We start from the raw sequence: 14,234 nt of genomic DNA, 5'->3' as shown, positions 1-14,234 counted from the left end.
AAGATCATTACATAATATAGTTTTAATTTTAAAGTATTTCATTATTAAGTGCTTTCCTGCAGCTCTTACATTTTAAATTTACTTCACCAATTCATCCAACAAATATTTATTGAGCATCTATGAGATGTACTAGGCACCAAACTACAGTTCCTGTCTTCAGAGATTATACATCAAGTGGGCACAACAAATATTAAATGTATAATTATGTAATTAATTATTTTTTACCATTGTGCCGAGTGTCTCAGAGGAAAAGAATGCCGTGGAGCATATAACTAGTCTCTTAGCATCTGATTAGTGTGTTGGAGTTAGGAAAGGCTCCCCGAGGATATGAATTTAAGCAGAAATCTGTATGAAGGTAGAAGTTAGGAGGATGAAGATGGCCAGAGGGCAGCCTGTGTGAGAACCCTAAGGTTGGAAGTAGTATGATTCTTTCAAGAAACAAAAATAAGGTTCATGTGACTAGAATACCGAGCGCTGGCAATAGTAATGAGGCTGGTGACAGCGAGATCTGCTGTTTGTTTCTAAGAAATATTTCACACTTGACAGGTAACACTTTCGAGGAGACTATATCTGCTTGCAACTTACTTAGCCAAAAACAAGACCCTGCATTTCTAGTAAGCATTGAGCGTTCTCCTTAAAAGTGTTTCCTTTGCACTTTTTCATGAAAGCGTATAGCGTGTGCACCATCTTCCTGCTCTTTCCCTGCTAGAGACCACAGGGCAGCCTCTGCTGCAGTACTAACTACACAGCCACCTGCAGAGGCCGAAACTAAATAATGAGGTTTGTGTTTAAGGGGCCCGTTGAGAATTCTCCTGGGAACTTGCACTTGGCCAGCCATAGTTTTCAAAAGGGTGAGCAGTTTTTCATACATCAGATGCAAAAACCATGGATTGCGATGTAGAGACTGAGCTGAGTGAGAGTGAAGGTTGGGGTGGAGGGCGTGAAGAAAATTAAAAGGGGAAAAAAGGTAGAGGAGATTGCAGTAAACATGGACACTTGGGTAAAGGTTAAAGGTTAGAGTGTTTGCAGCTATCTCTAGAAACTATATGGTCTTAAGTATCCATGCTTGGGTATTGTTTTCCTGTTAGAACTACTACCAAGTCTACCAGAGAATAAACATAGGGTTAATTGCTCCCATCATGTAATAAATATAATGATACAGATATAAAAGAGAGGCAGGAAAGGAATCACTGAAGACAATGTCAAATTAAAAAATTCAAATAAACATAAATTGATTGTAAAAAAAAAAGTGTTTGCTTTGATACATTTATACCTTTAATCACATTGATGAATGATCCCACCAGAAACTGAGAAATTTATAACAGAAACGGCTAGTTATTCATCAGTACATGTTTCTCTCTTTCCTCCATATTAACAGAACCTCTCATCTTTGCCTGGATATATGGTTACTCAGAATTTAAAACAGCACATTTCACAGCCTCCAGGACAAACAAACATGCGGTCATGTGACTAAGTGCTGGCCAGTGAGATGTAAGCAAATGTGTCTTGCCGCGGCTTCGGGGCTCTTCATTAAAAACAACTAGTCTCTTTGCCTCTTACTCCATTCCTTCTCTGGAGTGTGGGCGTCACAGTCACCATCTTAGAGCGCTAGGATGAGGGCCTTGACTTTGGAATGATGAAACAGTCAGCAAGAAGGAGTCTGGGTTTTTGATAACCTTGTGGACCAGAGTTCCCAGCTCCTGGACTCGCTACTTAATGGAGTTTTACAGAAGGAAGCAGTAAAATTTGGCCTTGTTCAAGTCAATGTTACTTTGAGCCTCTTTTACTAATAGTGGAACCTAATCCCCACTGAAATGACAGAATGAAAATAATTCAAATCGTGAATAAGTCAAGAAAAATATACCTAACTCTATATCTAAATTTATATATACTGTATACATCTAAATATATCTAAAGAATTAGTACTTTAGATATACAAACTATATATCTAATGATTAAAATGTAAAGGCCTCCATAATACTAAGTACCATACAGAACACAAGTTACAAACTACTTTTCCTTTCAAATCTCTCTTATGAATGCTCCAAATGATTTTTACATTTATGTCTTCTCTAGTCCTAGGCTTTCTGCATGCAGGCCCACCTTATTTCTCATCTGTACAGCTCATATGTATAACATAATGTTAAGAAGACAATAGAGTACAGAAGTTGACAAGTGATTTTGAGAGTCTCTCTGCCTAAACTTGAATTTTGACTCCCTCACTTTCAATGTTATTTGGGGTGATTTGTTTTCTTAATATTTTTGAGTCTTATTGTTTATACAAAGGGGATAATAATGATATTCCCTACTTTATAGAAGGGGGTGGATTAAATAACAGAAGCTAAGTAAAATGCTTACCAAGGTAACTGGCATGTAAAAAGCAATCAAATTTATCAATTTCTGTGCCCTGTAGGTTCTTAATAAATACTTGCATAATAAATGATTATAAATATTTTGCCTCAGGAGATTACTTATTTCTTAGGCATTAAAAGATTATCCTTCCATTGTGACTCTCAAGAATAATGTAATGAATGTAATTAAAAAAGAAAAAAATGGATTTAGCCTAAAATGGACAGTAGTGATTTCTAGCTTTAAATTGGCATATCACTTAAGGTCTCAGCAGAAAACAGATGACATACTCAAATTTCTATAATTCTAGGAGGGTTTCTTTACAGAGGTATGAGTGCAATCATAAGAATAGTAGTAGTATAAGCCAGGCTTTGTAGTGATGGCTATTCCTTCCAGGCCAGAAAGGACAAGCAGAGGGAGGAGATACTGGACCTCAGAAGGAGAGAATCCTGTAGTTGACTCCCTTGAGGAGAGCAGCAATCTTCTGTTGAAGAGTATATCCATCTTAGATGACCTTGCCAGGAACAACCTGGGGTAATAATTACTCTGACCTCCTCATCTTTCCCCTCTCCAATCTCCTGCTGGGGCTCCTCATTGGCCCAAACCAAATAGAAACCAGAAGGCAAGGAACCCTCTCCATGTAGTGTAGACCATCCAGGTCTACTTCCCTGGGCAAAAAGCAGCATGGGCAAAGTAACTAGTGGATGTGGAGGAGCAAAAGAGAGAGAGCTGGCACCATGTCAGAATAAGTACTATTGACAGGCATTTGGGGTTGTGACTGTAAAGCCAGAGATGGGTGCAGAGTCCAAGTGGATGCCATTTAGATATAGCAGTGTGACCCTCCCATACTGATAAAATGTGAAAAGAATTCTGAATAGCTTCAAACAGTAAGTAGCTTTATTGACGATGTTTATAAGTCAAATAGTGAAAACAACCTGGATAGGAGGTAAGTGGCTCAAATCACACTACAGAATTAGGTAATGTGTAACCTAAATTCAGGTGACTTGGGCAATGAGACCACACATTAGGAGGGTATGGACTTAGAATTCCTATTGATCCAGCAACCATAAAAGAGGTCTCTGTTCCTTCCTCCAAATCATTAAGAAGATGATCCTGGAAGTCTGCACTTTCAGACCTCACTCTCACAGCTAACCTAGGTGGCACCCTCAAATTGCTTGTGTGGGTAACCCCAGATTACTTGGTGATTTCTTAATTGTTTCCTTGGATATAAGTGATTTTTAGCTCCACAAAGATTTGGAATCAAGTTTGGAAATGATTAAGTAAATCAAACCCCACCTAGTAGTACTGTTTTCCAGTTAGGTTTGAGGCTATAACACACTCATAATCATGTGTGTTCTAGGTTTATATTTAAATATTTAGAATATATAAGAATTTGGACTATTATATTTGCTTTGTAGCCCTTTAAATTAGCTTTGTGATTGCAATTTTAGAAACTTTTTATTGCAGAAAATTTCAAACACACACAAAATTAAAAAGAATAATACAATAAACCACCTTGTACTCCTAATTTAGCTTTGACAATTATCAACTTGTGGGCAATTTTGTTTTGTCTATACTCCCCCCATGTACCTTCTGTGTTATTTTAAAGCTAATCTCAAGTAGCCTGTAATTTTATCTATAAATATCTCAGTAAGAAATACTAAAAGCTAAGGTCTCCTTTTTTCTAACATAACCATAATATCATTATACAGCTGAACAAACTGACAATAATAACTTTACATCATTCAATATCCAGTTAATGTGCAACTGTCTAAATGGCTCTTAAATGTCGTATTTTCTGCTTACTTTGCTTGTTTGGATAAGGATCCAAATTAGATGCACACCTTTCAGTTGTTCAGTAATGTTTCTTTAATTTGTAAGTTCTTCCTCCATTTGTTTATCTTTTTCATGGTATTTATTTGTTAAAGAAATCCGATTGTTTGTCCTGGAGAGAGTCTCAAAATCTGTTCTTTGCTGAGTGCATTCCTGGGGCAAACTTTAACACATCCCCAAGTCTCCTGTGATTTCTGTATATTGTGATTCCAGTTTGAACTTGTCATTAGGTAACAATTTAGGCTTATGATTCTACGCTGAAGGGTGTAAAAGAATTGTATTAGGTTTGGAAGCAGTATTAGACTATTCAATAGAAAACAGTATATTTAAACTTTTTTATGTATAAAAATTATTTAGGTACTTGGGAATATTTATCCATCAGAGAATTGAAGGGCTGGAAAAGAAAATGGAATATGTTACGTTTGTAAGTTCAACTTAAAATGTTTAAATGTATTTAATTAATTTTTATGAAAGTTTCCCTTAAAAGAGCTTTGTTTTAGTTGTTAGTCTTATCAATAGAATAATAAGATTTATAAATTGAACTTGAAAGCTTAAGGAAAAACCAGGCTTTACTATTACTTCAATAAACTGAATGTTAATTGAAAAATAGTCTGTGAATAACTTCCTTGTGCAGAAAAGCTGCCTCAAAGACACCAAAATACTCATGTTAGCATAAAAGAATCACACCAAACAACAATAGGAACAAAGAAGGAAGCTAACAGATGAGGAATGGCACCTGACTTAGCAGAGAGAGAGAGGCTGGGCTGCAGGTTATACCATGACTCAAATAGGTGGGGCCAAGTGTTTAGGAAGAGGAAGGGAAGAGGGGGCTGCACACTGATGGAATAGTTGAAAGTCAGTATAAGGTGCAATTAGAACCCAGACTCCCATACCTATCAGCCCACCCTAGTCAGAAACGGAAATCTAAATCAGAGTCTCTGGACTCAGGAACACCATATCTGGAGGAGGGCAGGGGAGAAGTGTCCTACAGAAAACCGGTAAGGTGAATCCCCTAGCTTCCTTCCTTGCCCAGCTCTGGAATGATGTAACCTCTGTTTTCTGAGCCTGGTCTGCAGCCTTCCTTGTGATCATATGAATCACCTGATCCTCCCAATGAATTCCTTTTCTGTTTAAGTTCATCTGAGTTAGTTTTTGTGTCTGCAACTAGGAACCCTGACTAAATTAACATTTCACATGTATCTCATACTAACTTCACTGACATATGTCTGCATTCATTCTCCCTGAGGGTGGTTCCATGTCTGATTTGGCTCATCATTTTACTTGCAGCATCTAGTATTGTGCCTGGCACTTAGTAGGCACTCACTAAATGTTTATTGAATAATTGAGTGAATGAAGTCTTCACTGTATATATCTCATTATCGACTTATCACATCAAATACATTAGCTTGTTTAAAAGACTGTTTCCCCTAGTAGAAAGTAAGTTCAAGATCAAAGATCGTGCTTTGCTCATTAAAAGAAACAACAATTCCTAGGGGAGGGCTGAGTGTGTAATTGGTGGAGAATGGAGGAGGGCAGGAAGGAGGGAATATGTGCCAGGTGTTACATTACTGTTGGACATACAGCAAAGAAAAATATGTTGCTCCTTGCCTTAGAAGGGTGGACAGTGTGGTGAGGGATATAGGTAAATAAATTATTACAGTGAACATTTGTTAGAAGGTAACATGAAAGGTGTTTGGGGGAGGATAGAGAAGACTTCTCCAGGAGGGCAAGAGACCGGTGGGCAGATGGGGTAGGGAGCCACACGTGAAAATTACGGTGTTAGAGTATAGGTATGATTGACACAAGATACTCAAAGCAATGATGAGATTGTCCAGGCTGTGGTCTGAAGTTGCCTTTGGACAGTTGCAAAGGAAAGCAGGCAGAAGGTTCAGGAAATATCAAGTGGTTTTGTGATTAGAAGGTAAGAGGAGTAACTTTTCTGATATGTGAGTTTAAGATAATGAGTTAGATCTGCTTAGCCTTGTCTCCTTTCTTTCTCTCCCTCCTTTTCCCCCTCTTTTCCTTTCTCCCTGTCTCTTTCTTCTTCCTCCTTTCTTTCTCTCCTTCCTTCTTCTTTTTCTCAGTTGCCTATCCTCTGCCCTCATACAGGTCGTATCTGCTCTGTTTTGGGTTAAGAGGTCTGCTGTGCTGTGACTTGGGGATCTGGTGGCAGGGGGAATATTAGCCCAAATTACTGCAGATTTAGGGCTGTGTTCTTCAGTCAGCTTTATTAGTCACGAAGGCAATGTTTTGACTGCCATCTCTTTCAGTTGGTTATAATTTCAGAAGGGGATAGAGAGATGCTACTTATTGGCCTCCTCCAAACCCAATAAGCTGGAATACTGAATATCTGGACTAACAGAGTTAGAACAGGCAGGAGGAAAGATATGGCTGCTGGGTCAAAAATATGGAAGAATAGGAACAAGAAAATTCTAAGTCAAAGTTGCTGTTGCAATCATTGTGTTTTCTTGAGCATATCAGATAATATGAGACAGTGACTCGCAAGCTTTGCACCCTTCAATGGTGCCTGGGGAGCTTGTTAACAACGCAGATGCATGGGGTCTGTGACTTGCACTCAGATCTTGGTGGGGCCCCTGTATCTGTATGTTTAACCAGTCTCGGGGGGTGATCAGCACTCCCAAGTTTGAACACCTCTGCTCCAGAGTACATAGCATCCCAAGTCACTGTACTCAGAGGCAAAACTAAGTTTTTAAGACATTTCTAATCATACTGGGACCAAGAGGGCAGTTTTCTGTAGAAAACAAGTTACATAACTGAGAAGCACAGGAGAATTCATTAGGATTTGAGAGAGACAGGTAATAGCTGGGGAAGAAGGTGATGGGTGGTGGGTACTGAAAAGAAACCTGGGCGGCCTTGTGAGGTGGGAAGAAGTGAGAGAACGGTGTGGACTGGATAGGCTGAGTATGCAGTCATCACAGGCGGGGCTCTGCAGCAACTGAAGCTCACAGACGTGGAATGCAAGCAATTCTCTTGGGAGTCTGAAAGGGTGGCACACAGAGGCAGGGTAAAGAACCCTGCTTTCAGAGTTCCTGTTCTAGCCAGGCTTCTGGCCAACTGTCTTGAATCACCATCCTCTGGAATCCTGTGTCCACTGGTAACTGGTCCATTGAAAGGAATCCCCCCTCTGTCTACCTTTATAGGAACATGGTGGAATCAATGATGGGCTGGCTCTACAGAATGCCTCTAGTGGTACATGCACTTTAAAGACTCTCCTTGGGTGAGATAACATGCTCTGAAAAGTATAAAGCACTAAACAAGGGTAAGCCTTATACTCTGGTTCTCCTCAGTCTGGTCTCATCTTTCTCAAGGCCTTCCATCTGAAGATAGTGCTCCTATGACTTTGGATGACTCTTACTCAGATCCTTTGTACAGGCTGGTATTGTGTTGATTAACAGCTTGTAAGTGCTCAGTGATTTAGGCTGAAGTCATGAATATGAGGCAGCAGGCACTTCTTTTATTCTTTTTTTAAAAAATTAGTATGCAGCCTTTTCTTCCTCCCCCACCCACTTCCTGAGTCAGTGTTCATGAACCCTCTTCCCACAGATACTTCCGTCTTCGTTATGCATGAAACAGTTTTCCTATGCTGCAAGTAATAATAGGGATACTTGTAAACAAATTCTTCTGCTTGATGACTATTGCTCATGAATTGAAACAGGGTCTCTATTAAAGGTGACTGATCTACCGCTTTTGCAACTTAGCTACTCTGTTTTGTCTCTTCAAAGCACAACGAGAGTTTGTGAAAAAGTTCTGTTGTCCTCCAGGAAGTCGACTTGAAAAGTTTAGGGATGAACATAAACATCCTGTGCTTTCTGTAAGCATTCACTTAGGGAGCATGAATCTATGGCAACCGTTTTCAAACAGGTGTTTATTTTCAGCCTGCAGTATTCATTCCCTTGACAAATATTTCTGAGAGCTTTCATGTGGCAGGCCTTGCACTAGGCCCCAGGGATACAGTGGTGACCAAGATAGAAGAGATCCATGACTTGAGGAGCTCAGGTATGGATGTCCTAAGGTATTACCTCCATAAATAGTACTTATGCATCTGCTATTTATAGGACCAAAGTGGCAAACCTGGGATATTTGGGGCTGAGGGGTGGGGAAGGAACAGGAAAGTACCATTCTGGGAGTTAGAGGTTTGTATAGTAAAGGATTCCTATAATTTCACCAACACAGCATTCTTGCTCATACTTTCCTCATATTGTAATGCAAAGATACTTGCAGTTTGAGTCCTGGAAGGAGCAGAGCCTAGAAGAAAACATGGACTGGAGCAAGGCCTGATGAAGAGCCAAATAAGATTAATTAGCTGAAAAGTTCAGCTTAGTGAAGCTATCTGGTCACTATAATGTATTCAATACCATAGGCCAGCATCTTTTTGCTGGGTTTGATCATTCTTGATCAGTGGTGAAAGAACTTTCAATTCCTCTTAGATGGAAATTAGAAAATTAAATCCTTATTTTATATTTTAAATAGGGAACATATCACATGATTCAAAATCCAAAAGGACCAAGAGCATAGAGTGAAAAGTCCTTGCCTCTGTTCTTCAGCTGCCCAACACCTCTCCCCTGAAGGAATCGATTCAATTAGTTTTGTGGATATCCCTACTTTACCCATATTTTATGGCTATAGTAAGTAGGATTCTTAACAACTTCCTAACTTGAGAATTAAGCTCATCTTGGTCCTGTAGCAACCTGTCCTAGAATATATCCTGTTCTACAGGACTTAACATGAATCAGAAGTTCAGATTTTATTTTCTGGAAAACTATAGGGTGAGCTGTTCTCCAGGGGGAAAAGATTGGGAAAAACAACTAAAAGAAACACAAAAAAATATATCTTAAAGGTGTTCATATTCTAAGAGAGTTTCATGCCATCAAACCAATGTGTGCCAAACAAAGTTACACTGTCTAGTTTTGAAAATCTCCTGCAGAAAACTAAATCTGGCCTTATCACAATTACAGAAATAATAGTCCTTGGTAAGGGCTATGTAGTGTTCATTTAAACTTCACAACAATCACATGAAGTATATATGTTTTATAGGTGAAGAAAATGTAGGGCAAATTAAGCAAACTGTAAGTTTTCAAACCTGGACAGGTGGTCCAGAGTGCTCACCCTTAATCTGCATGCCACTCATTATCCATTCTAGCAAAGAACAGCCAAAAAGAAGGCACAAGGCAACATTTTCTGTTTATACGTTTTTATTCTTGTGTACTCAAAATCTTTTCTCAAATTTTAGAAACTATGAAAATCACCCATGATCTTTAAATGCAGGTCCCCAGGTCTCAGCAATGACCTAGAAAATTAGAATCTCTGAGGGAAGGGCTCCAAGAATGCTTATTTCAACCAGCACTTAGAGTCAGGTGATTCTAAGGCAGCTGGTTTATAAGCACACTCTGACAAATGTCTTACCTGTGACAGTCTGTGTTTTCCAAACTTGCCCCCAACCATATCTTCCATTACATATACTCTGCGAGTTTCTACAATCTCACCACTCCCCTTTTAAGAGGTGGAGTCCATGCTGACTATCTTTTTTTTAAAATTTTGTTATCATTAATCTACAATTACATGAGCAATGTTATGTTTACTAGACCTCCCCCATCATCAAGTCCCCCTGACATACCCCATTATAGTTACTGTCCATCAGTATAGTAAGAAGCTATAGAATCACTACTTGTCTTCTTTGTGTTGTACAGCCCTCCCTGTGCCCCCCTACATTATGTCTGCTAATCATAATGCCCCCTTTTTTTCCCTTATCCTTCCCTTCCCACCCATCCTCCCTAATCCCTTTCCCTTTGGTAACTGTTAGTCCATTCTTGGGTTCTGTGAGTCTGCCGGCTATCTTTTAAACTTGGGTGGGCTTCTGGGACTAGTTGACTAATTGAGTATGGAGGGAGTAATGCTATGTGACTTCCAAGGCTTGGTCAAAAAGATGGTTCTGCTTCTGCTTTTGCTAGTTAGAAAACTCACTCTCAGAACTCAGCTACCACAGAGTGAGGAAGCTGAAGCTGCCCCAGGGAGAGGCTCACTTGGAGAGGAACTCACAGCCCGCACCAACCTAACAACTGTGTGAGCCACCTTGGAAGTGGACCTGGCTGTCTGGCTGCCCAGGCTGATGCAGCATGGAGCACAGATTTGCCTTCCCTGCCAAGTCCTGCCCAATTGCAGATTCAAGGGCTAAATAAATGACTGTTGTCATGTTAAGCAATAAGCTTGAGCTGCTTTGTTAGGCAACAATAAATATCTTGAATAACACATTCTGACTTAATATTTGCTGTGCCTTTTTTCTCCTGGGCCCTTTCTAAAATATTCTGAGAAGTATCCCTGTCCAGTATCATTTCTTTTTGCCAGATTCTTCTGATCACAGAATCACTCATCTCAGATTTCTGGTTATTTGAAGTTCTCATTATAACCTCTGAGGCTTGGTTTCTCAACTAAAAAGCACCGATAATAAGAGAGCCCGATTTATATGCTTTATAATAAATGAGATAATCCATGTAATCTTTTAGCATCAAGCCTGGCGCATAATGTTTTCTAGTATTTATTCTTACTAGGTTTCTCACATTCATATTCTCCATTTCTTTAATAAACTTTTTTCCCCTTTCTTGGAGCTCAGTGCCATTTCACAGGCTATTTCCTATGCCTGAAATGCTCTTCCCTACCAAGTCAGTTAGACTCTTACTCATCCTGTAGGACCCCACTTCTCTTTGGGAAACCTCTGACTTCTCAAGCACTTATGGCCTCTTCATGCTCAAACAGCACCTTGAAGGAAACTCCATTATAGCCCTTAACACATTGGATTGTGATTGTTTCTTTGTCTCTTTTCTCCACTGGCCTCTAAATTCTTGGGAGGCAGGGTCAGCATTTTTGCATTCTCATCCCCTAACATAGCACATGGCACACCTTCCTTCACCACCTTTTGTCTGTGCTACTGTGCTAGGGAAACACTGTGGTGAAGCAGTTCAGGGATCCATGTTTTGACAGATCTGCCTGGGAACAAAACAGTTCACTTTCTCCTGCATAATTTTGGAGAAAGTTAACGTCTCGGCCTCATTTGTAAAGTGGAGACAACACTTTGTTCACGATTGCTGTGAAGATGAAGTAAAATAATTCCAGCAAAAAGCCCGTCGAATAGCAAGCAATCAGTCCTCAGGATGTCAGGATTTGCTTCCCCAACGATCCCATTTTCAGACACTGCCACTCCAATCCTCCTTTAGGGCCCCGCACTCTATGGTAATCCCTCTTTCGGGGATTACTCTGGTCTCTCTGATCCTCTCCTTGGCCATTCCTCTAGCTAGCAACTCTGCGCCTGATCCAGGCATTTATAACACATTCTCCCCGCCCCCCTTTCCACTCCCCTCATCCAAAATGGTAAATATCTGTAGATATAACCTGCATAACAAAAGCTCTTTGTAATCCTTAATTTTTAAGAATTCAAAAGGGTCTCAAAACCAAAAAAGTCAGAATTGCTGGTGAATGATCTGCTGTCCAAACTCTTCCTTTTAGCCTTCCCCAATTCTAAAGGGTGTGTCAAAGAGGGCAGATTTATGCGAAATTTAAACGTCAAAACTCCGGCTAGGTTTTCCTGGATAATTTGCAAGAACCACAGTAGGAGCTTGGCTACTGAGTTTCGGTCTTCCCCTCCCTTTAAGGAGCCAGAAGACCAATTTGGACGGAGTTTCCCGCAGCGCCAGCCCCAGCTGCGCGCAACGCTGGAACGTTGAATGAACGAACGAATGAATGAATAGGTTACGTCGGCTGCCGGGCCTCTGTTACGTCGCCCACGAGAGCGGGCGTGGCCGCGGATAAGCACGCCTTCGGAGAGCGAGACTCCCAGTCCCACCAACGCACGTGAAGCTCGGCCAGGAACGCCGAAGCCCCGCGCTGCCTACTCTGCCTCCCCCAAGTTACTGCCCAGCCGGGGCGCGTCACTTCCGCCGCCTACAGGCCGGGCTGGGGCGCGCAGCGTGGGGGAGGGGGCAGGTCCGAGGAAAGCCCGCCCGCGCTCGAACAGGGACTACATTTCCCGAGGGGCCTCGGTGGCGACGGCGGCGGCGGCGCGGTAGCGTCCCCCGGAAGTGGAGCCCGGGACTTCCACTCGTGCGTGAGGCGAGCGAAGCCTGAGACTAGACCAGAGGCCGAACTCGGGATCTGACAAGATGGCCGGGCTGCCCCGCAGGATTATCAAGGTAACCGCCCAGTCCGGCCTCCGGCTCTCTACTCTGCTCTTCCCGCTCGGAGGCTCGGGTGGCTCGGTCTCTCGTTTCCTACGGCCCGCGGCCCGCCCTGGGAGGCCCGAGGCAGAGCGGAGAGGGTCTGACCGCGCCGGCGAGGGAAGTCGGTGCTGGGGAGGGGGCTCTGGGGAGACTTCCGGCCGCGGGGGGCAGCCGGGCGGTGGGCATCGGGGGCTCCCCGGCGGGTAGGGAAGGCCTGGCCTGCGTCCTGGCCGATGGTGAGGCCGCGGGGTTACGGGACTGAGGTCTTGGGCGCGGGCCTCCGCGGCGTCTCTGACCACCCCCGGGCGGAGGCCGAGGACGCGCGGGTATCGCGGCAGGGCCGGAACTCTGGGCGGGGGCTGTGGCCCGACGTGGCCCCTCGGCCCCCGGAGCGCTCCCCCGGCTTGGGCAGGAGCGCGGGGATGCAGCAGCCCCGGGTTCAGAATGAATGAACCGGGAGGGTGAGGCCGGGCGGGGCCCTTTGCCCCGGGAGGCGGCTCCAGGAGGGCCGCGCGTCCTGCCGCCGGTCGCACAGCTCGTCTCTGGCTGCCGGTGCCCGGGGACTTGGGGTGCCTTGTCCCGCCGTTTCTCGCTTCCGCGATCTCTTCTCCCTTAAATACATTTTCGCTGGTTATCTGCGCGAAGTGATTTACTCTCGTTGGCACACTCTTTACGAAGTGTTTATGTTCTGGAAATGGGGGCGCTGCTATGGGGGACCTTGTGAAATCTTTTGTCTCTTGATTTTGTGCGCTTTAATTATTAAACCGTTCTTCGGCTCTATGTACACTGTACTTTGACACACACATAATGGAACCATTAATATTCTACATCTTGGTTTTGTAAATTCTTTACATAATGTCAAGTTCTTAGATGCGAAATATTTCTTGGAATCCACGAAAACAAAACCTTGACATTATTTTTTGTCAGTTTTAATGAACGTAAGATTAGTTAAACCTCTGTGTTGCTCACTGTGCGAGTTGAAGTGACTAGATTGCAGCAGCATTTTGTTCGCTCTAACCTGGTGAATGTATATTTAATGTAGTTCTGAGGTTTTGGGGGCGATGCATACTAAGTGGGAAGTGAATGACCTGTTGAATGAAAGATGAAGCGTGTGCTTCGTGTAGTTGCTATTAAATATATCTGAGATGGGGGTGTTTCTGACCATAAGGTGGCTTGACATAGAGAAATAAGAAGTTTTGTAAGGTGGAAATTCTTAGAAGTTAGAGAGGTAGAACAGATTGTTATTGTGTGCTGGAACCTAATAATGTGAACCTTACATAGAGTGAAATATGTTGTATTGTGGATTTATCTCGGATTCTGTCCAAAGCAATTTAATTGCTGTATGCTTTGGAAGGTCCTCACAGTGTGATTTTAGTGGCCCCAGTTTTCATGTTTATTGAGACCACAGTTGAACATGAGAGGTGGAGGTACACCAAATTTCTAATAATTTTATTCAGTGTTTTTCAGGTTATTGACTGCATAGTGCAAACTGACATTCAGGATAATTCTCCAATACATAATGAATTAAAGATTTCCCATTTTCCCGTTTTTGCTTGGTTCTGAAGATGCTCTACAGTAATGTGAAAGCCTTGGATGGAAAGGTTTTGTGAAACCTTGTTTAGTAAACGTAAGGAAATGATATAAGGCAGTAAATTGAAGTTGTATTTCCTAATTTCAAAATAACCTTTCATTTGGCACATGATAATTTAGTTTACACCAGGTGTTTACAGTTTAATGTTTAAATCAAGACAGTGATAATTCACGTATAATCTGAATTCTACAGTATCTTGTTAGTATCTTTCTAATGAAAGATGCCTTATTTTG

General features: G+C 42.1%; 1 protein-coding gene across 1 annotated transcript in view; it reads left to right on the top strand.

Annotated features, from left to right (window-relative positions):
* Positions 1 to 12,032: 12,032 nt before the first annotated feature.
* The window catches only part of UBE2N (ubiquitin conjugating enzyme E2 N), a 39,813-nt gene continuing 37,611 nt past the window's right edge, over positions 12,033 to 14,234 (top strand). Inside the window, exon 1 of the mRNA XM_037023059.2 lies at positions 12,033 to 12,383. Within this exon, the coding sequence (XP_036878954.1) occupies positions 12,354 to 12,383 (30 nt within the window). The 5' untranslated portion in view covers positions 12,033 to 12,353. The remainder of the gene's footprint in view (positions 12,384 to 14,234) is intronic.

This window comes from Manis javanica, chromosome 10 (genome assembly GCF_040802235.1).
Source record: "Manis javanica isolate MJ-LG chromosome 10, MJ_LKY, whole genome shotgun sequence".
NCBI lineage: Eukaryota > Metazoa > Chordata > Mammalia > Pholidota > Manidae > Manis > Manis javanica.
This window is presented reverse-complemented; position numbering and strand designations above follow the sequence as displayed.